Source organism: Anopheles cruzii, chromosome 3 (assembly GCF_943734635.1).
Source record: "Anopheles cruzii chromosome 3, idAnoCruzAS_RS32_06, whole genome shotgun sequence".
NCBI classification, from domain to species: domain Eukaryota; kingdom Metazoa; phylum Arthropoda; class Insecta; order Diptera; family Culicidae; genus Anopheles; species Anopheles cruzii.
The window spans coordinates 80,753,552-80,777,444 of NC_069145.1; the positions used below are offsets into that span (position 1 = coordinate 80,753,552).

Sequence of the window (23,893 nt, forward strand, 5' to 3'; positions counted from 1 at the left end):
GTCGAATCTGCGGGGCTTCAATACTTCGGAGAGCACTCGTGTGCTCCCTTGGAAATTGAGCGATCGGCAGTTCCACGTCCCGAGCTTCCAATCTCTAGTCCTTTTTCGTTGCGTAGGTCTGTATCGATTGTTCCATTTCGAGTATTTATGTTCGTCGTTCATTACATTGAATTGTTTTATGGTGGCGGCTTGTAAGGCCTGCGCACCAACCCCCTGTCTCGCCGGAGGACCATCGTGCTCAACACTGTTTAGAGTCCCACGTTGGCACGAGGACGTTGATCGGCCGCCCCTAACCTGGAGTACAGACGCCGTTTTGAGCCGCCCCTAACATGGAGAACAGACGCTCGAAAACTCAAAGAGAGCCCTCCTTCCCTGTTAGCATACGACCAAGTTCCCACCGGGGTTGGTTACCCGATCTTCCCTTAGTTGCTCGTATTCCAGCTGGCACCGCGTGGAGGTCGGGATAGGAGTGGATGGATAAGAGGCTAAGGATCACGTATGGGATCTATTTTATTCCTGCGGGTAGGTACACGTGGCACCGATGGTACGCATTATCCAACCGTTTGCCAGCCGTTTGCTTTACATAAATACTGGTTCAATTTCTAGTTCATCTCGTTCAGGTCTAGTTCACGATGTACAATAGAAAGCTGCTCCGTAATGAGTTTTCCTAAAATCTCAATCCTACTTTAGGATTAACCCACATACCGCAACTCCATCGGCACGGCCGCTACCACGACCGATGGTTAATTGTAGGAAAACCCGCAGAAAATCCGCACAAAAAATGGCGACCCTCAACACGACCAGACCTATGCGACCGCAACGACCAACGTCAGCGAAAGCATGGTCCAAAAATGGACATTTTTACTTCTACGAACTATTTTTATCGGTTCGCCACCATCGGGCCTTTGTAGTGGTGGTGTCCGATGGTTACCGGCGCTTTTCCGGAGCGGGTTTTCCAGTGGGTCTTCCCAGGCTCCGCATGTGTTTCGACCGGTTCCAGGATTCCCATGGATTCCGCAGCCTGGTTTCGGATGCCCGGAAAAACCTCGACCTCGGTGCCGACCCCGGGAAGCGCAAAATACTGTGATGGACGTTTGGAGTGACGCGAGCTCGGCGAGGACCCACTCCGACACACTCCGACGGTCAGCCGATGGTGGTGCTGACGTGCATATGCTGCCAGGCTCTCGGCTGACGCTCGTCGTGGCGACACGCCACAGTTTGCAGGGCCCGTTGGACGTAAATGAAGATCGCCATCGCCGCCGGAACCTGCCACAAACAAAGGCGCGAAAAAGCGGAAAACAAAACCCGACGCGCGGCCCGTCAAAGTGTTCGTCGGTTTTGTTTTTTGGCCCGCACCCGGAGCCTGGCCCCATTTGTTTCGGGGGGTTGCTTCCTCGGGTTGCGTCCTGTCAACGGACGTCGGTCGAGCGAAACGATCGGTTCGAAGCTCGAAAATCGATTCCTCGAACTGTCCTGCGCGGTAGCGGTGGACCGGTTGGCGGTCGTTGGCAACACCCTAGCCCTAGACACCGTCCCCGTTCGTTAGACTGCCGGTACTGACCGCGACTAATTGACGGTTAAATCCCGGGGCCCAGGGAGAGGTCGGGTGGACATGACGTTCAGCAAAATTCAATTACCAGCTAACCCGGACCTTACCCAGGCGACGACCACTGTTTGTGTAGTGCTTCCGCAGTCACCGGTGACAGACTGAACGCCGGTCCTACTCGCCGGAGAGCACTACTTCTATATTTGGGTGTTCGGATGGCAGTAAACACTCTGACGGTCGGTTGAGGAAACATTCTTGCCATTTCAATTTCATCACTATCACATACTTTATTAATCGACTAAACAGCTCTCTACAGCGACTCACGCGGGCCTTTCTCCTATTATCGCGCCACTATATACACAACGGCCACATCTCCGGGTTTATATTTTGCGTGTAGTTTTATATCTCTAAAAAACAGTTCCCTCTATGCACCTCTTCGTGTGTGGGTAATTTCAATTGAACGATCTGTTTCGTCGGGAATTGTCCTCCGGGCCGACCGGTTACTCAGTAATTATTGCATCGACACTCTGCGCACCCCACCCAACCTTCTAGGCTCCACGGTTGCGCGCGTTCCGGCCTAAATTGGTCGTCCAAACGACACGCCTAAGGTGTCTCGTAACAAGGTAACACTTAGGTTTTTTTGGAAACAGCTAATACACGGAGTGAGCAGTTTTTGGGTTCCACTCTATATATCTAATTTGTTGCCTTCCGCGCTCTCTCTCTCTCTCGTTCTCTTTCTTTTTAGTCCACTTCTGGTCTCTTGCGGCATCCATTCGAATATGTATATGGTATATCTGTATATAAGTATATCAATATAAATATCGTCCTCCGTAAATTATCACCATTTTGTACACCTAACAATGAGTTCTACTTAATTCCTCCCTGTTTGTCCTTTTAATTTCAATGTGTCCTCTCCCGATCTGTTCCCCCGATCTTTGATTTGTATCTCCTCCGTTCATAACGTGTTCCTCTGAAGCTTTCCCATCTTTTGCACCACATCCTGCTACTGAACATCTACTCTTCGGCATCGTCCTCGGTAACTATACTGACTCTAAAATGCTTCTAACAAACCCTTGCGCTCTCTATTTCGCATTCGATCACACACATAATTAATATAATCACATGTTCTAGCTACACTACACTAGCGAACCACACCCGAACCCAGGTCCCGGTTCCACTGCTGCGTGACGATTTGATGTGTGTCGTTTTTTGTAGTGCAGCCGCACTGCACCCTGCGCCCACAGGGCCACTTGAGGTTAGTAGGGTTTCGTGTTTTGTGTTTGGTTTGTTGTTCATTTGAACATTTTTGCACTGCTACTGGTCCGCGTGTCACGCACGAAGCCCGTGCTGTGGCTTTCGGTGAAGGTAATCAAGTCCTGCTGCTGTTGGTGAAAGTGATGATGATGGTGCACCTGGAGGCCACCGACACTTTGCCTCCGCTGCAGCTGCTGCGGCTGCAGCAACTGTTGCTGCTGCGGCTGCTGGTGCTTCAGCTGCAGCGTCTTCGTATCACTCCAGAAAGTCAGATCGTCCACACTGCCACTGCAGCTGAGATCGTTCGTCTCAAGCCAATCCCAGACCTTGCTCCGTACCGCTTCCTGGTGGTCGGGCGTTGTGGCGAAGCTGACACCACCCGGCCCGGAGTCGGGCGTCAAGGGACCGGCACTCGTCATTCGCCGCGCCCGCAGCTTACCGTCGAAGGAGTTGCGACTTTCGCGATGATTGATGTACTTCACCGAGTCCTGGTCGGAGCTGGTGTGGTGGTGTGGCCCGAACTGCGACGCGTGGTGCTGGCCGGCGCTGGCAATGTTCGACGCCGACTTGGACACCCCAATCTTCCCGTCCATCCAGCGGTTCTTCATGTACTTCATAATGTCCGTCACCTTCGCCCGGTCCTCCTCGCGGTGGTCGAAGATGCGCCGGAAGGCACGCAGCAACCGCGGCGTAAACCGCCGGAAGTGGTCCGGGATTTTGGTGGTCTCCCGCTTCTGGTACTTCATGAACGCGGCGTACTTGACGTCGCGCACCCAGTCGGCCGACTTCCACGGGGTCGCCCCGGTCAGGCAGACGAACAGCACGATCCCGAACTGCCACGAGTCGGCCGACGCCCGGCACAGGAAGCGCTCGTTCTTGACCACGTCCAGCACCTCGGGCGGCAGGAACGCGGTCCAGGTTTTGTTGTTCCGGCTCACCAGCACGCCCTCGCGCGTGGTCGTCCCGAAGTCGCACAGTTTGATGCGCGAAAAGTCCGGCGTAAAGACGAGCACGTTCTCCAGCTTCAGGTCCCGGTGGACGAGCGACTTGAGGTGCATAAAGCCGAGGGCCGAGCTGAGCTGTTCGGCGATCTTCTTGCAGCTACTCTCCGGAAGCCCACTGGCCCCGACGTTCGCGGCCAGATCACCGAACGGGGCGTGCTCCTGCGCGTACACGTAGTACTCCTTCGTCTGGAACTTCACCTGGTAGCAGCTGAGAATGTTCGGGTGGTGGCTTAGCTGGTAGTTGTAGTGGAACTCGCGCACAAACTCCTTCAGACTCGTCAGCTCGGTGTGGATTGCTTTCAGCACCACGGTCGTGCCGGTCGGCCGATGGTGCGCTAGGAAGATCTTCGCGAAGCAGCCTTCGGCAATCATCTTCTCGATGTCGTACTCGTCCGCGATTGCCATCGACGGGATCTCCATGTCCGGGATGCGGTGCAGGACGTTGCTGGTGTTCGACAGCCGCCGGTAGCTGTTGTTGATCGACTTGTACAGCGTCGCGATGATGGACGTGTCGGACTTGCTCTCGGATAGCTTCATGATGCTCGCTGGTATATTTCTCATCTGCAAATGACACCGGAAGAAAAAGAAAACGACTGTAGAGAATCAAAAGCAGACAATCGGAGTTTAAAGAAAGCGCCTTCCGTAACCTTGAAGCTATCCTGATCAGACGTAAGCCAGTGACCACAGGCCGAACTTGAGGGTCAAGGAAATAAACTCCAGCACTCAACCAAGGAAGAAGAAGTGCGTTTATTTTGACACGGCACCCAATCCGGCACCTGGTAAATGTCCGTCGATGCGCCTTGTTCGACGGACCAGTGTTTGCGAAAACATGGTCCAAACCCTGGCGCACCGTCTTGACATAATCGTTGGCGTGCAAAATGCCGAAACAATTTGCATCACGCACTTGGCGGAACGGGAAAACCTTCACCAGCGTAGCAAAATCGCACTAGGGTGGAACAAACATTTGAACCACGCATTTCCACGGCGTCCGTCGCAGACAACCCATAACCCCCCGGGTGACCGCCTCACAGACGCACCAAACTGACAATCACAGCACGGCGCACCCACATACGGCGGCCGCGCCATGTGGCGAAAAGGTCATGCGGAAAGTTATTTTAAACCTAAGACAAACCCAAAAATAAATACGTATTTTTAAACCTCAATCCAAACGGTGCCACGGTGCGCCGAGTGTTGCCCACCGTCGTCGTCCTCCAGCAGTGCCAGGCGCCGTGGGGTCACGTGAGGAAGTGTTCGGCGGGACTCGGCGATACATCTGTCAGACACATGGACCTTGCGCGCTCTCACTCTCTGTCTCTCCTTGTCACTGTTGCCCAGCGGCCCAGCAGGGTGGGCACTTGATTCACTCACTCTCCTTTCAAGGATTCTCAGGTGGGTCGATTAAAAACGGAGGCTAGCAAGTAAATAACAACCCGGCCATCCTTGACGCCCCACACGGGTTCGCCCGGAAGCGAATTCTCTCACCCTCACGATGTTCGCCTTTTTGCGCACACTCGACACCTCCAATCAAGCGTGTGACAGTTTGGTTTCTGCCACACTCGCCCAGAGCCGAAGGACTTCTGTACACTTCCGTCAGCCCGGCAGGCTCCCTGTCGTGTCTCCCGGAATGTTTGTTCCCGGCTCGAAAAGTCATTAAACTGGGCCTCCCCCGTGCAATCCGGTGGCTAATTGATAGCCGGGAGTGCGTCTCACTTTCGCAGCCTTGCCGAGCGTGCCTCGGGTTGCCCCTAGCAACCCCCCACCGAATGACGTCATCCGACGTGTTGCCCAGAGAATAGAACCCGGGAACGAGGGAACGATGACGCACGCAACGCACGGTGGAGGATTTTGGGGACCACCGTTCGGACGGCGAGACCCTGCGGCCCGACCGGAGATAATTTATGCTGCTCCATGCCCGCTCCTCGCCCCCCGGGGGGTCGGTGGTTGGCAACGGCGATGTAAATGAACCTGTGATTGCGTCGCCATCGCCGACGGGTTGGTCTCGAAGCCCTTCTTTTTTGCTTTCCTTCCTTCCGTACCAGGCGTTTTTGTGTTGCGGGGTGCTCGACTGGGTGACTATGCCCATTGCACCCACAGATCCACTCCGGGCGGAAGTGAATTTTCACAAGCACAGACGAATGGAGATGGTGAACCGGGCGACCGGTTAATCCCTTCTGTTGGCTCGATGTGAAACATCGGGCTTATCGGGCGGGCGGAAGCGTGCGAAGTCGAGTGCCGAGTCCCAAGAGTCCCTTCCGCAGGACGCTCGCCGCTCGGAATACATTATGACTTGGCCCGTTTTGACAAATGGACCGGTGTTTTGGCGAGCGAGCGGGGGGTCTGGCGGCGGTCGGCTCGAGAGATTAATTGAGTTCATTTTTCGCCGCTCAGCACCGTTCCGGGCCGTGGCCCTTTACTGTGTCCGAAACGTGGCTATCCGTTTTTTGAATAATTGCCTTTTATCCGATGAACGGACGGAGCAGCACTGGAGAATGCCGTTGCCTTCGTGGTGCCCATTTGTTAACTGATAATGGCCATTGTAAACTTTATCTTTCATTGACGCCGTTCGATGGCCACTAGAGATACATTGTTATTCGAAGAATCTATCCGCCTGTACGTTACTATTAAAGGACCAAGCTATTGTGAGTTTTACATCACAATTACGTCCAACAATGGCGTTTGTAATGCGTGACAACCGAATCATTTCGAACCGTGGTTCCCATCCCTTCAAGGATAAACGTTCAATAATAAACAACGAAGTTCCTTCTATAAGCGGAAAGATGTGCCAATGGACGGAATAGTGACAAACAGTTACAAACTTGGCTGGCCAGATTATGGTCTCTGGCTGTTTTCCGATCTAACGCGTTAATGTTTTATGTATCTCGGGCTTATTTAAGCCCCACATTTCGACCATGTTCTTCGTAACCCAATTTATCACTTCCATTTCGGTAGCCGCCAAAACTATTTTGGTCCGCCACTGATGGCGGTAATGAAATTTATAATTACGTTTTCAATCAATCACTCGGGTCACGATTCCGCGAGCGGGGTCGCCGAAGACCATCGCCGAAATTAGAAATCAATATTGCTCTGCGGTGCCGTGTGTCACGTGCGACCCCAAAATAGTCACTTTCTTCTACCGATTTTACACGAGCGAAATTGAACAAAAATTAGAAAACGCGACATTTAATCAGTTCTTCTGGTCTTGGTGGTCTAGAGACCCAGCGGGGCCGGAAACTACCCGACGCAGCTCGGTGGATTCGCTCGCTCCAGGTGAGCTGCAAATTACCGCTTGCTGCAAGCTCCCGTAAGGAGGGCAAAGCTATATTTAATCAGAACCCTCATGTTTCTGGTCCGGTGCCCAACACATTCGGTCGGAAATGCCAATCGATACAGTCCCAAAAATGTTCGACTCCGCCTGCCCAGCCCAGCCCAGCCCAGCCCAGCCCAGGTCACATACATTGGCCGTGGGACATTGGTCCATCTTGTGGCCCGTGCAGCTGCAGCCGATGTCAAAATTAGCCCTCTCGGACGTCATTGCAACGAGGTGCAAAGTGGCCTCGACCGAACGCTGAGGTGCCATCCGCCGGGCCGTTGAGATACATCGACAGCATATTTACCAAGCCAACGACGGGGCGTTCGGGCAAACCTTTGCTCTTTTCGAGGTTGCAACGCGCGCATCGGTTTCGTTGGTGCAGGACCTCACCCCAGGAATGAGGTAACCAGTCCGATCTCAATCAGCAAACGAACACGAAACAGATGGGCGGTGTCAGGGCAAATAATGTTTGATTGATTTAAGAGAATAAATCCCAACCGTGGTCACCGTGTCCCGGGAGGGGTCTGGTTTGCCCATCCCAGCACATCAGCGGGACGCCAGTGACGCCAATCGAACGATTTGACCATCAGACTCGAGCTTGCAGCCTGCACCGGGTTCTCGGTCGCAGTCGCGGCAGCGTTGGCAGCGTTCCACGACGGATTTTCTTAACCCAACCACCACCGTGGTTCCGTAGCCGAGAGGGTCCGCTAAAGGGCGTCGTAGGCAACAGGCCACACCAGAGAAGCATACGTTTCGGGTGATAATCGTTAATAAATGGCCACCGGACGGATGGAAATGTTAGGCACACTTTGTTCTTTGGCACAGCGCTTGTCGACTCTAATAATTTCGTTAACATGTCTCCGGCATAGGCCACCGTTTATCACCGGTGGATGGGTATTTATTAGAGAGACGATCGGTGCTGGTGCCGCTGGCCTAATCGGTGTTGTTAGTGAAGGGCACAATGGCAAGCACACTAGTGGATGGTCTTTGGGTCTCTGGGCACCAGACTCGCCTTGATGTTACGCTGCCTTATTTAGTCTTCGATAAAAGGGAACGTTCGTCTATCAAGAACCGAGGTTAAGGATGAGACTAACGTAACTAACGAAAGGCCATGTGTTCAAAAAGGCATTTTGTTATGTGTCTTTTGTGAATTATCCATCAAAAACGCAGCTGGCAATTATGGAAAAATAAAAGACATTCGCGTGGCCAAAGCACGTCAATTGTCGTCACAATTCCCCGGAATTTCGGAGCGATAGCATCGACCGACACTCACAGGTGTGTCGTGCAGTGATCTCGGTTGAGATCTTGATTCGAAATGGGACACTCTGTCGCACTCCGATTTCCACCTTCAAACCACAACCACTTCTGCGTCAGCGTATCCGTTTCCTGGCGGACGTCGGCGACGTCAATTCACGCCATCCATTTCCCGGCGAATTCGGTTAAATTGAAATCTAGAACCTCTTGTTCGCCGGAATCGGTTTTGGAGGTTATTTCGCCGCTGTCACCTAGTCGCTTCGCACTGCGAAATAAGGTCCCCGGCCCCGGAAGCCGGCCGGCGAGAAGTGAAATCTCGAGTTTATCTTCGTGTGAAAAATCGGTTTTCCCCGAGAGAAGGAGTTTCGCAGGGGGGGAGGTCGTGCAAAAAAACAAGCAAAACACAATCCAAATGCCATTCTCCGACGCACTTTCTCGTCGATGACGCCAACGACGACCCGGACCCGGAAAGCAGCACCCCCACCCGAACAGCCCCACGCAGTCCCATCAGAGGCACGTTCTTGCCAAGCCAATCCCGCCGCCACACCGGGTTCGCTCCCTGTCTGCCTTTCGGTGGCCTTCGCTCGGGCCACGAATGACGTCAGTTGCGGTGTGAAAGTTTTCCACTCCCCGAGCCGGGCGCCGTGTGTGTTTCGACACTTTGGCCTCGATTACGCTCGCCGGGGACACGACACACACACACTAACACACACGTTTATGGTCCGCCGAAACCGAGCGAAAATCATAAACCTGGTTCAATCTCCCTGGCCACCACCGTAACGCGGGAGTACGCCAGGCCGTGTGTTCTCTAAAACCTGTCGCCGGCTGCCCGTCCCTCCGGGGGGGAAAGTGTCTAACTGGCATGTCCTCTGCCGGTGCACGCACCCCAGGGAAGCCGGCGTGAAGGGAAGATGAAACGAATCTCCATCCCGGCACGGTGCCACGAAGAAGGGTTATACATTCGCGCGTCCCTCGTCGGATGACGCATCACGCGGCAGCTGTCAGGACGTGTACGCCCCCCGTCCGGCGAGACAGCCCCAGACACGCTTTGGCCATATATCGGCTTCCTTTTTGTGCGTTTTTCCCTGTTTCATTTTCCCACCATTGGGACGGGCGACGACGACGAAGCCGTTAGACCTTCCTCAACTCCGGATCGATCTGGTCCCGCTCCGGTCCGGTCTAGTGATGTGTTTATTTAATCTGTCAGCCACGGTGTCGCCTGACTCAACGCGGGAGGCCGAACGCCGGTAGCCATTCCGGCCATTTTCATCCGGCCCAATTCAAACGTTAATCGGATCGTATTTCAATCGCGCCCAGACCACATTCGACGGACGACGGTGGGGGTCGATCTTGGGTGTACCACTTTTGGCAAACATGAACCAAGGTAATAATGCTATCAAAATACCATTTCAAAGCACCACATTTCTTTGGCTCAATCCGTGCGAAACCAAGGCGGTGACCCTCTGGAGATTTACTCACTCCGGGCCACCCCACTCTGAGTCACTCTTCGAAGCGCGCGCGATGGGCAGTGTCGTAAATTTTGCGCCCCACTAGCACCCACCCGGCCAGGACCGGAGGGGGGCGATATAAATTTTCATAATCCTTTACTGCGGACCCAATAAACGGTGTCGCTCTAATTGAAATTCAACCCAACACTATCCATCGTATGCATCTTATGGCCGGGCCGCGCTCCAGAAGCCGAAGTGGGTCGGTCTCGGCGGACACGGTCGCCCACCGGAGGGGAATCGTAAATTTCGATACGATTTGACATTTCTGAAAATAAATTTATGCGTCCGGCGAATATTGGGGACAGATTTTTAAAAGTGCGTCGCCCGCGCCCCCGGTCGCTCGGCCCCGTGGCCGTATCCGTGCGATTCCGTGCCAACGCGGCGGTTTGCAGCTCATCTTTTTTATGGTTTTCTTTTCACGGCGCCCCCGTGGTTGGACGACCAACACACAGTCGTCGGCTAATGGCATCATAAAACTGTTTTTCCAACCACTTTCCAACCCACGTCGGCGGCGTCGGCCGTTCTCCAAAGGTCGATGACAACGGCCTATCTGCGCACGAACGGTGACTATGGTGGAGGTCACATCATAACGATGGGGCCGGCCACCTATCGATGATCAGCTACGAGCCGTGGCGACGTGATCCTTTTGAGGAAGTCGTTCGAAATGGAGATCATCGGGTTAGAGAATCATAATTCAAGTGCAATAAGAATCAATGCTCTTTCTGCCGATGCCGATTTTCAGCTTCAGAAAAAACTTTAGAAATAAATTATAAAATGTGTCATTCGACACGAAAGAAGAACTAGAGAAGCTAATTAAGGTGGACGAAACCCGTCTCCACAAGGGTGATCTTCATTTTCTTTGGCTGCTCCTATTTACAATGTAAACTTAATGTCCTGTGACCGTTTATTGTACTACCTCTTGCTCTAAAGAAGCCGTTGCCGAGCTACAATGGAGACGCCTAGTGTCTGGTGTCTGGCACTGCGCGTGATGGCTCATCACTGGCCACCGTGTGTGTTTGGGGAAAGTTTTTAACCATCAACTTCCGGTACACCGGAGCAGCACTGCAGTCGTTACGATGAGTCGAAAATAGTCCCCTCGGCCAGCACCGCACCGAACTGACGGAACGACGGTAAACTAACCGAAACTGGCTCCAAACTGTTTATAATTAAAAAGCGGTTGGCGGTTTTCGCGATCGAGCCGGTGCGCCGTGCATTAATTTTAGCATCGACGCCGGCTGGCGACCGCCTTGGCTAATGGCTAAATGCACATTACGAGCAGCCCTAGCCCGGTGCGAAAGTAAACGCCCACCCCGCCGGGGAGGTCCTGGATTGACGTCTGCGGCTGGCAGCGGCAAAACCGATCCTGATTTCCCCCGATAGTTTGCTGCACTTTACGACGCACATGGCACAGACACGGTGAGGCATGGGGCCTGACCGGAAGACCGACCGCAGAACCGGATCGTAAACTGACGTTACGGTGCTAGGGTTGCCAACGTTGAAGCGGCACGTGGGAGCGAAAGTTTTTCCCCGCGTGGCCGTGGTCGGGCACGAAACGGATCAATAGTTTGGGGCTGGGGCGTAAACGATGCGTGATCGGTACTGAGCCGAGCCAGCAACACGAGCCAAGTTTGTAAACTTTTGCTGAGGTACTCGGCCGGAGTAAAGTTTCAAGATGCGCACCCAGCCAAGTTAGCTATGTTTCTCATTGTATCGCCATCGACAAACGGGGCCGGCTACTCTCCGGTCCAATTATCGGCTAAACTAGGCATCTAGAAGATTGATTTATTGGTCCATGTAGTTTGCTCCACTCTAACGCCCAACTTACTAATGATGTTGGTTATTTGTCTAGCCAATTTATAGCTTTGAGCTTCTAATGAGAAGATCAAATAATATACAAAGTCACTTCGCCACAGTACACAAAACAACCGCAGGACCCATTTTAAAAGTTTTCCACTTAAATTTAGGAAACTCTCGCCGCCTAACAACAACATGTTCTTCCATCTTCTCTTACAATCGGATCCTTTCTAAAGATCGGAGTTAAACCCAAAGAGTGAACCCAAGCGGTACGCGCGTGGACCAAGAACATGCACAAACAGGTGCTTACAGATGTAACTAGCGCATGTAAATGCGAACATCCGGAACGCGAGCAAACCAAACATGCGGACCGTATTTGGTAAACAAGACCGGCAGTTTGACCCAAGCCGCCACACGGAAGCACAAGTTGACCGTTTATTATAGTTTGGCAACCGAGGTGTTTCCGCAAACCCCGAAATGTAGTTTAATAGGTCAGGCAGCTGACCCACGCCAACGACAGGCGTGCTAGTAATAAGAGCCCACCAAGAAAGGGTCAGCCAGACAAAGTCACAACTAATTATCGAATACAAATTGTTATCGAATATCCTTCTGCTTGCAGATGAAATTCGCTTTTAGTACCGGAATCAACCATCTACCCACCGTTTGAATGCGTTTATTTTGATTGATTTCTTTCGTCCATCCTTTCAATCGCACCGAACACGAAATTGACGGGCAGACAGAAGCGAGAGAGAGAGAGAGAGAGAGAAAAAACGAACACATATTATGTGCATAAATTATTTATTTCCACTTATTATTCAACACCCATGCGCCCACAACATCACAAACCCCATTCATCATCGAATAATGAGCAAAATTCGTTGGAACTAGTATCGATAGCTCGAGCGTTGTCAATGCTGTCGACGGCAGCGGCGTCAATGAAAGGGAAACGATTACGCTAGCGCTAGCTAAAAGGAACGCCACAATCCTTTCCTTTCCTTTCTTTCGCTCTCTCTCTTGCTGCCTCTCGAGTCCGTACTTCAAATCGTTGTTATTACTAAGCGTAACACCTACGATGGTGACGGCTCCACCACAAAACCAACCACTCCACTCGAGGGGGACCGAAAGAAACACATTACCAGCCCGTTCGCCACCGGAAGCCACCTGGTTACGTGGCGTTGTCGACGAGGCGTAAAAACGCGTTCGTAGAATTCGTACGCGAACATCAATCACCCGGCACACCGGTTCCTGGGTATACGCACATGTAGCGAGCACGGTCGGAGAGAAAATCGAAATTTCCAGCCACAAAAACACCTACGCATACCCCGTTCGATGAGTTTCGCGTTTGCAACACCGGCTGACTCACGTCGTTAGCAGGGACCTAGCAGAAGCAACAGCAGCATATTAAAACCGATTAAATGTAGCTCAAACCCTAGCGCAGAACCGTAGAAGGATTAATGGACCGAAAGGAATCGCAACGAGCGGTCGGAAAATACTGACCTTCGGGTCGGACGAATTAGTGAGTGTCGAGCACCAACCGGGACATGATGTCCACGTAAACCCGCGGTGGGTGGCCAAAAAAATGGAGATTAATCTTGGGCCTAAATAGGGCCGAACGGGTTCGCCTATTTTTAGCCCAAGCAAAACCCAAAAACGGTCACTTCCGAAGAAGCCAACCGCGCGGCACGAAGCTAATGGCCGTGATAGAGTGCAACGTTGATGATGGGCAGAAAGAGTGAGAGAGAGAACCGACCTGAAGGGCACGGTCTGGTAAATGATCCATTTTTACCTTCGTTTTCTTTTTAGAACCCATTTAGCTCCGGTTTTAGACTGCCAGCGATGTATTTTCACTTAAATCGCTGAACTCCAGCGCCAGAACCGGATTAAAGTGGATGCCACTTCGGTGGAAAGACCTGCCCCCGGGGGTCAGCTGATCGGCTGCTGTGGCCTCGCAAAAGGATAAGAGCGCTCGAGTGCTGCTGAAGATGCCACGCTCGCCGGAAGGGTCGCCGAACGAAGAAACACTTTATGACGGAAATAAAAGCGATGACTTATGGAGGCCCTCACGCACGGAACGCGCCCGTGCCGTTTGACGATTGTAATCCCCAGTGGCTGCGTAGGGCTGCAATCGTCGAGTGTTTCCTTGACCTTTCTACGGACATCGGGCCGTTGGAAGACCCTTAAAAAGAGGCATTGATCTTGCGAAAGCCAACGATTCGAGCAATTCTGGATCTGCACAAGATTTACGGACCCTACACTGGAAGGGACAAAGAAAACTTTACGAGTGCACGGAACCCACGGGCGGGGAAACAATAAATGCGGTCCGTGGTGTGTGTAAGGTGCGGGCGAGCGGAACATAACATTCACCGTCAGCATCGGACACCAAGCGAAGGATGGTGAAACTTTGTCTCCTTTCAAAAGCGGAGCGAAATCCATCTCAAGGCGACATGATCGCGACCGAAAATCCGACTACATCCGGGCCAAGCCGGGCCCTCAGATGGAGCGCATAAATATTGATGCCGCTACTGGGGGCCTTCCCGCTCGATATTTCCCGATAATTCAAAAGCTTGGCGTAGACACGATTCACCATATTCGATGTCATCGTTTGCCGAAGCCGATTTTGTGTCTGCTGTTCCAGTCTGCGATAAATAAGTCGTGAGTCAAGCAACCCGCAATTCTTGGTACTTGTCAACCTCCAACAGCCTCCCGGTTTTCCATTTAAACCCTGTGCGAATCCTTCGCACAGAAACTCGCCGATTTATTCGCCGCATCGTCATCCTCGGCGTAATTGTTATATTGTTTCGCCCACTAGCCCGCCGTGACGCGTCTCTCAAAGACTCGAAATTAGTCGACAGCCTCCGAGCGAGTACCGTCGCCTCCGGATCGACGTTATAAATAGCGAAAAAATCGATAGTTGCCAATGCCTGGCGTCGTCCCGAGCGCATCTTATCGCAATCATCGTTTGCTTGACATTTCAGCGACAATCTGCTCCTCTCAGACCATAGACCGTCACCGTCTGTGGCGTTACGTAACGAGGTTCACCACCCGTACACGGGACGGAGACGGAGCTGACGGAGTTATGATGCGCTTCGGTTCACCATCCAACGAGCGCGAGTGCATAATTTATCCTTTCCGGCCCTACCGTGTGGGTGACAGATTGCTCCTCCACACTGGCTTAAGTCGCCGGAGGATCGAAAAATTATAAAATTCCACTCCCTGCGTGCGTGTGTGCCGTTCCTTGAAACGGTCCCGGGCCCAAAATGAGTGTTTAATACGCTGTTCTTCGCTATTCTGGAACATCGTTTCCAACTTTCTCGCTCGCTATCGCAAATCGGCCCACGCGCCGAAGACCCGAAAGCGTTCAAAAGTTTCAAAATTTGATTTATTTAATTTAACCCCTCTGGGGTGGCCTGCGTGGTGGCGGGAAGGCATAAAATTCTTAATTGAATTAAAACCCTTAACTTTCCGGACGGTGCCGAGGCGAGTGAGAGAGAAATCGGAGAGAAAACGAGGGAGAAAATAGAACTGTTCCAATATCCTTGCGACGTCATTTAGGGTCGTAAACGGCCTGAGACCAGGCCTGGTGACGCCGTTCGACGGAAGGATACGAAAATTAAGGAAGCAAATTCCACTCTATCTCGTATGAGACACACGAGGCCAATATTATCATTAAGCTTTAGAAACAGACGAGTAGGCGAGTAAATTTAACCTGTCCTAAACCATCGCTTCCCCGCCAAATCCCTCATCAGAAGTGGAATCAGCGGGCAACCGTATATCTTTGACATTAGATGTCAGATCGCCTTATTTCAATACCGCGTTGGAAACGTCATTTCAGTACAATTTTGACCATGGAACAGTAGATGGCGGCACAGTTTTTATTAAATGGAGTCGTAAATAAACCAAATTGTCCGTTTTATGTAACCGAAAACCCTCTATCCAACAGGACGACCAACGACCAACAGCTTACGGTTTAGTGCGGTGTTTGTGCGGATATGATCATCAAACCGTGATGCTAATTGCTGCTGACTTTGTGATGCTAATTGCTCGTGAAAATGACACAGACGATTCAAATAAATAAAAAAAAACAAATCAGTTTTTGATGTATTTTTCTTAAGAAACAAATGCTTTCACTTTCAAAGGGACATCCTGTAACAGGATTCCAGCGCACTTTGTGGCATCGCACGCGGGGCGGCCCTTCGACTAACCCGAAACAAATAAGAGGCGAGCTTCCCAATAACTTCGTCTGTCTAAGCTCTTATGTTTAGGGTTTATGCAAAAGAGGCGCCCGATGGTTTGGTGCAAATGATGGAGCACTGCGCGGTTGACGCGTGGCATAAGGAACGCCTCAACAGCAGCAGCAGAGTGGGTAGATTGGAGCTGGTTGGAAATGGTTTTCGTATAAAGTTTCCCGCGAACGTGCATCGCCGCCGGTTGAAGTTGGTGAACGTAAATCATTGTGAACCGTGAAGCATCATAAATCAATCACATGGCTATTCTTATCACCGAGCACGGCTTATGGAAGGGAAAGTTTCAAGAAAATACCCCTCACTGACAGTTGCCCCGTGGCAAAACAAAGCTTTCCGCACCCCACCCGTGAACGAGAGAAAACTAAATATTTTTCTGCTTTAGTTTCCATCACATCAAACGCCACAACCATGTGATCGGCCATGAATTACGCGAGCTGGCACTGCAAACACACACACACACACACACACACACACAGTAAACAAACCCAATGGATGCGCCGTTCGAAATAGAAATTACAAGCGTTTGCTCGATGGTGCAACATTTTGCCTGGGAAGTCTGGACGTAAAAAAATGCCTAACTGAAGCCGACACATAAATCCGATTCCTCCGTCCGTCATCGAAAGTAAAACAAACCATCCGGCCCGGGGGCCAGCGTTGGCGAGAGAATTGACTGGAAGGGTGCGCAAGAGTCCCGAAGCTCACTAGTTCTGGCTTTCGATTTCGCGTTTCATTGTTCGATAGGATGGATCCCGCCGCCGAGAAGGAGAAGAAAACCCGTCGTCAATCGTGTTTTGAAGGGGGTTGACCACCACCACAACGCCATCGAAACACGCAACTAGCAACAAGATCTTCATTCGCGAGGCCTGTCTGACGTCTGCACGAAAATAGCAGAATTGGAGATGTGATTTGTTTTGCGAATTGTTTGTCTCATTTTTGTAGTCCGTAACTCCGGCCAGCGTAAGGCTAACGAACGGTTTTAATGAAGTGAGTCCTTAGAGCGCCATCCATTGATTGGAAGAACGCGCCTCAAGAAACATTTAATAGGAGGCGGACACACCGAAAGCCGCTTAACCTTGGACCGTGGGTAGATTCGGAAAGAATGTGAGCGGCCCAAAACTTCCTTTTGTTGCGCTGATTTTAATGATGATCGACTGCAACGCCTTCGGCTGTGCTTTCGGGCGAACAACTTACCAATAATTGGCCCCAACGGCATCGTCGCTTCCGGTGAAATCTGTTGACTATTTTTGCGATCCACGCAAACCCGAGGAAACACGGAAACAAGTGTACCGAACATAATCTTCTCTAATTATCGTCATTCCATGAACGAACCGAGCTTCACCGTCGCCGGTGCTTCGGGCCCGGACACGATTGCAATTTCACGCACCAGGATCACGTTCCCCAAACGGCACGGCTCATGTATTAATGTCGTGGCACGGTAATGGCCTAAGTTATTCCAACCGAGCGGTGGTCCGCACTTTGACATTCTTGCGACACACAAACTTGCGAAACTTTAGCACCCAACTTCCGCCGGAGCGTAGCGATTTGGTGTCGGGCGGGACGATAATTTACGGTGGGCCCCAGATTAAGGCAAATGTCGCCGGAACCATAGCTTCTTTCGGTTTGCGAGTGGGACCATCGCTTTCCGGTGCGCGAATGTAAGCGCGACAGTTGTAATTTATTTTCCGGTTTTGATACAAACCCACCACCGAAACCACCGGCAGAAGGAAGAATGGAAACCGGCAGCCGGCCAGCAGCCGGCGGAAAGTTTGTCGCCGACAGGTAAAGGCCACGGCGTCCACTTTTGGGTGGATGTTTATTGCGACTCTCGAAACCCCCCGGTGGGTTCGCCATTTAAACATTTCAATGGGAGCTTCGTCCACAGACCCGGCAAAAGGTCAGACCGGGTTGCGTCGGGTTGTCAGCCGAGCGAAAGAAGGGTCCGCCACACGCGTGATAAACGGCTTTCCCGACCGGAATGGACCATGTGGGTTCGTTTTTTTGGGACCCGTCGGTCCTTCGCCGGCTCGGGACACTCGGAACACAATAGAAACCTGCACGATTCAATTAACAAACGAACGAACGAACCGGGCGAGTGTGTCCTTGGGCACATCAAAGCGGGAATATTGACTTCCGGTCCGGGTCTCAAGGTAGCTCGGAAGATGGGCTTCATCGTCCCGGGGGCTCGTCGTGGAATTGATATGGACCATGGTTCAGCGAACGTCTCCGTTGCAGGAACATCTCCATCCGGTTCAATATCTCCGGAGCCTTTTTTGTATGGGTGTGTTGGCGACTGTGCGGTGAATAGCGACACAAACACACTCGCCACTCAATTTATAGGCCGTTTTTCCATTTCGTTGACTACAAACTCACCGATAGTGGCCTCGTACAGGTGGCCCCGTCCCGGTACGTACACACGCCAACGGGCCTCCAAGCGGCAATAACTGGAGCGAATCATGTCGTTGGAGCGTCACTTCGTGCTGATGGCCCCTTCACCGTTCTTGGCAACAAATAACAAGTTGCCATTTGAACATGGTTTTTGCGGGACAACTTCAGCAGCCTCCAGCAACAGCCAACTTCCCAAGCGGTGCGGTGCGAGACTCTAGAAATAGACCGCCGGATCTGGAGCGTTATTTTTAGATGGACGGGCCTCCCGTCCGACGATCGATGAGAACAGGAAAGTGGCCACCATTGGCCGTTTGCAGGTTTGCAGATTGGCCCACCACTATGGAGGGGGGGCTATAAAAAGAGTTTTTTGCCGAGTGGCATCCGACCACCGGGTAGATCGGAGTGGACCGAGCCTGTTGGTTGTAAGCAAAGATTCTAATCTAATTTTATCGCTACACCCGTTCCATTCGATTGGAATGCACTTGACGGCCCGAAGGTCGGCTACACAGTGAGCGTTACGCCACGAGCATCCTGTGCAGAACTGTACCGCTTCGTTACAACTTCCAGGGCTTCATTTGCAACATGAAACGACCTTCGGAAGTCTGCACAGCATTTCCGGCAGAAAGGCAGGAAACTTCCCCGGAATAGGTCAGCTTGCGTAAGTAAGTGTTTCCTCTGCGTTGCCTTCGTTGTCGAGACCGGCCCAGAGAAGGACTTTTCACATCAAAGCAAACTTTGCAATCACTGCGCCGGTGCCTGCCTACCAAGAACGCTCGCGTGTCCACAGGCGAGAGTTTGCCTGCACCGATAAGCCCCGTTTTCCTGGAAGTGTTTAATAATTGCATCAAATGAGCGCTTCCGTTCCGTCATCGTTGCGGGACCCGTGCTTCGCAATAGAACTTCGCTTCATTAGGCGAATGAAGTGAGGCCATTATTATCCGCAAATTCCTCAACACCGTTCCGCGAGTTATAACCCAACGTAACCGAATACGGTCGACCGCATCGGCCTGACCGCACGGTGTGACAGTGTCTCGGGTAAACATAACCCTCCGCCAACGGCTTCGAGACAAATCCGACGAAATAATCACTTAAAATAATAACCCTATCGTCCTACGCGAGGACGCGAGGGTAAGCGCCTTTAAAGTGTCGCCGCCGACGCGCAAGGATCGAGTTACCAGCTGGCACCGCGTTATTGTCGGCAAACACCTCACCTCGACGACGGTACGTCGGTGGGCGTCCGGATTGACAGCCGCCCCTCTTCAGTGGCGGCCACAAAACCAGTGATCAACTTTGGCGCACCAAGACGCCCTACCGCGCGCTCCAAACATCATTAACACTTCGCCCGGTGGAGGCGCCTGGTGCGCCGTAACCTGGTGGCGATAGTAAATAAATGGAAAATGAATTCTCATCGGGGCAGGGCAGGCGTAGCAGGTGTGTGGTCCGTAACAGATATTCATCATAAGTCGGGCCGGCCAGTCACGGCCAGGCACTCACAGTTATGCTGCCCAGCACATCATCGCCCGGTGCTCATTACGCGGGCGCGCGCGCTTTGTTTTTTTTTTCTTCCTTACGGCGGAGTAAAATTTAAACACCCCCTCGCGTCAGTCACCGGCCCCGGGTGCGAGAGAGATAAGAAAATAAATAAACTTTCACCCGGTGCACAATAAGGCACAGTCCGTAGCGTGGGGCGCCGTTTCTTGCCGCTGCTACTGTTTACCTCTTATTTCCGGCGTTCTTCGGCTAGCGTTCCGCCTTCCCGTCTTCCGCGAAAAGGCGAGAGAGTGGCCGCGAGTGTGAGCGAAATTTATTTCCCAGTTTTATTTTTCAATTTGTTTCCCTTTCAAACGGGCCCAGATTTATGACCCGGCGCCTTTCGGGGGGAAGTGGTTTCTGTGGGCCCACGCTTCACGCGGCTCCATTTAAATTTCGCTCATTTCCGGTTCACGACCAGCAATCGCCGTCGTCGTTGGTGGCGGTGGCGGTGCTCAAATGGAGCCGCAAATCGATGCGGGGCGATTATGCGTAGGCAAGATTAGCGTTCGGGCCACTTTATTGCTTTTATTGAATCGTTTGTTTCAATACCGGCACCGGGGTGTTTCCGCTTAACTTAATTCCATTTCCTGGCAGGCGCTAGCTGGCCGGGTTCCGGTCGCCGCTGTTACTGCCACCGTGGTGTGCCGTAGGTTAGTGTAATGATCGACGCTATTTCCCCCCCCCGTCCGGTGAAAACACTAGGAACAAACTAAGAAGATGACCCATGTGTCTTCAAAAAAACATTGCCAAAATGTACACAGTGCAGGACAAACAGACCACACGGGTGGGCCATATGGAACGAACGGCAGCGATGTTTACCTATCCCGGCATCGATCCTCGATCGATCAGTGTGCCGGTCGGTGGTTTGATGGACATAACATTTGGATCAATAAGTTCACAGAATAACGAATTATTGAAACAGAAGAAGAATATACCAAGCATCACATTCCAGGGCCGTATCATCAGGCTTCAAAGAGGACAACCCATCCATAACGACAATTACGAATGGAACGTTTGAAGACATTGTTCCTCTAACAGGTCTTTTGTGCCATTAGGAGCCATCCGGCGAGGCAGAAGCAAACCTCCAAACCGCGAACCACGGTGCTGTGGAAATGGAAAGGAAACGCAAAAGACAAACGGAACTGCTTTCCGTCCATTGCCATTGTGATTGTTTCAGCCCCAACCCGGTTCTGGCATCGTCGAAAGCGTTCAAAGCTCAAAGCAAGGACATTCGTCAGCAGCACACACCAGAGAGCGGAACTTCCGGCGGGAACGTGGACTGAAATGCTGCATTATTCCCATCCAGTCCCATCGTGGGAGCGTTTGCGTCCAACTCTTTACCCTCACACTCACACACACTCAGTCAGTCAGCCAGTAACGCATATGGATCCTGTGGAGCTAAGTGGATTTCGTTGCGAGCGTCGCTTCCGGTACGAGCTAAAAATAGCTACATCATTCCCGTCACACAGACAGCGTCAGTGTGTGTGTGTGTAAAGGAGAAAGGTAGCACAACCTTTCACGCACACAATCTCACTTCCGCAGGGCCTTGGGAACCACCTTTGAGTAGGGCTGGCGTACGTGGGAACCGAACGCAAGGATAACTAGAAATGGCTGGCACGAAACAAACATCCAGAATAAGGACACTAGACAGCAGAAGCACACGGTGCCAGGGCCGTGATAAGCGAGATTACGTTGTGCAATTAGAAATGAGAAACATTCTCTGCCACTCTCGACGATTCGGAAGTGCTAGTGGCCAAAAATAGAAACCCTCAGTTCCCGGCGCAAACCGGGACCGGAAGCTCCAGGGAATAAAATATTAAAACAAACAACTTTTCTTCCCAACCTCAGGCACGCGCTTTTTGTGAGTCCTCCTGGTTGCTGGAAGAATGTTTGGCGAAACGTTTATGTGATTCCCAGGCGGTCAGAAGGGCGGATGAAAACCGGAAATGGAATCGGTCAGGCAACGACCATTTTAATTAAACTCACTCGGAGGCCCCCGGAACCGGCTTCCTCGGTTCGGTGCGGTCGGACGTTAAGGAATCACCAAGGCTAAGGTGGCCGAGTGGCGACCGTCAGGCGACACCTGACAGCAAATGGGACGCGGCAACGACAATTCAAATAGCTGTCAATCAACACGTGCCGGTCGTGAAGAATGGGTCTCCTGACAATAGGAAGGGTTGCGTTGCGGTGCACCGTAATCCGACGGCCACTGCTTGATCGGTCTATTTTGGGCATAATTTAAATTAATCCTTTGACCGGACCAACGGACCCTACCCCAACTCCTTAATGATGGCTAGCAGCTACAAAAACAATGAATATATGTTTCTTGGAATTCTCAGGAGCGAAAGTCGAATCGAAACACGATTCCTTCCCGATCTGGCGAAGGTCAGATCTGCACCATAATATTGTTGTGCTTCTTGGCCGCAGGAACATAATACCCTTAAGCTACCATATTAGCGTCCTCGGTTCGAATGTAGCTACTCGGAGTGTAGTATTCATTAACCTCCGCTTGGCTTGGTCCCGCCGTCTCGCCGTCCCGCCGCCGGTCGAACGGAAATAGAAGAAAGATTAATAGTTCGATTTATTTCCTTCGTCAGCACGGCCTCAAGGTGGCCCGAAGGGCCGCACCGTGCCAAGATTGGATTGCCTTCCGTGGCGCGAGGGCCACGCCACGGTGGGAAAAGTTATTTTTACTCCACCCCAGGAACGAGAACCCCATTAGAGCCGGAGAGGAAGAGGGCGCCCCCCGTGGGGGTTCACTGATGGCTCGCGGTAGGTCGCGGGAGCTCACGTGCCCGTCCTGATGAAGGCATCAGCAGCGGCCGACAATTAGCACCGAAAATTGTACGCCCGGCCCATTCCGGCCAATTCGGGAAGCGGCGTTTCTTTCGGTGACGGAAACGACGCGTCCGGAGTCCGGTCATTACTTGTAAAGATGCTGTCTTGCCCGACCCCAAAATCGCAATAAAAACGGGCCGACAAATCGGACCATCGCAGCTGTAGCCGTTTTTACTCAAATTTCCATGGTCACCTCGTGCTCGCTGACGTCAGACGGACGGAACTCGCTCGATGGCCATCGGTTGGGGGGGGGGGGGGGTCTCCGACCGACCCACCCCAAGGATGTCAGTGACCGAAACGGGGCGACCGGGCGAAAACAATACTAAAATAGAAGGACAACCATCCAGACGCTATTCTAGCGTTGCGATACACAGTCGGTCGCCGGACACATTTCCGCAAGCCGTTCAGGCTTCGTCCTTCGACATGGCCAACGAATTTATAATCGAGCAGCAGCGAGAGTGAAAGCGACAATCGGTGGCAGGCATCGGATTAAAGACGCCAGCGGGTCAATGACACAGGACATCGACAAATGTTCACCGCCGAGCCACCCCAGCAGATACCTTTCGCCGGGAAACTTCAGGGGATCCAATTTGTGGTGGTTTAGGTGCCGGAATGGCGCCCGCGAATCCTTGCACGATCGCTGATCCAATTACGGAGCTCCACTCGGTCGTCAATAGCTCTGCACAACTCGTCAGCAACAAAATAGCGAGTAAAGCGAACAGAAGCGTACATTTTTAATGATCCGGTCGAACATAATCCAGTTTTTGCCTGTAACACCACCGGTCAGCGGACACTGCCCATGACTGTACTTACCTAAGCATAAAATATATCCCTCCAAATTGGTTTGCTCGGCACTGTCTGTGGCTGGAGCAACGGCGTCCGGTCCGCCGACGTATGACAGGATTCTCGGTGGGGAAGCCCTCGGTCGCTTAAATATGCATACTTTTAAATACTATACCGCGAGGAAACGTTTGCTGTTTGAAAACAGAACGACACACACGCTCACAGACCGCACGGTTCCATTTCCCGGCGCGCGAGTAAAGAAACAACGAACCGAAACCGAACCACCTTCGGGGCTGGGTGCACTTTAAAAGAGTTACATTTTTGGAGACTGCTTCCCGGGAGCGCCTTCACTGACGAGGACGGTATTTCACGGGTTCGAACTCTTTGCACGCGCTTCCAAACGAACGATCAAAGCGAAAGCACATTCGCCGTGCTGTTTA

The 23,893-nt window shown here is 52.1% G+C and overlaps 1 protein-coding gene across 1 annotated transcript; it reads right to left on the reverse strand.

Moving 5' to 3' along the window:
• Positions 1 to 1,856: 1,856 nt before the first annotated feature.
• Positions 1,857 to 23,611, reverse strand: LOC128273299 (serine/threonine-protein kinase meng-po). Its single transcript, XM_053011237.1, has 2 exons — positions 23,484 to 23,611; positions 1,857 to 4,365 (listed from the first exon to the last, which is right to left on the reverse strand). Exon 2 carries the CDS (start codon positions 4,363 to 4,365, stop codon positions 2,839 to 2,841), a length of 1,527 nt encoding a protein of 508 aa, XP_052867197.1. The 5' UTR covers positions 23,484 to 23,611; the 3' UTR covers positions 1,857 to 2,838.
• Positions 23,612 to 23,893: the final 282 nt, after the last annotated feature.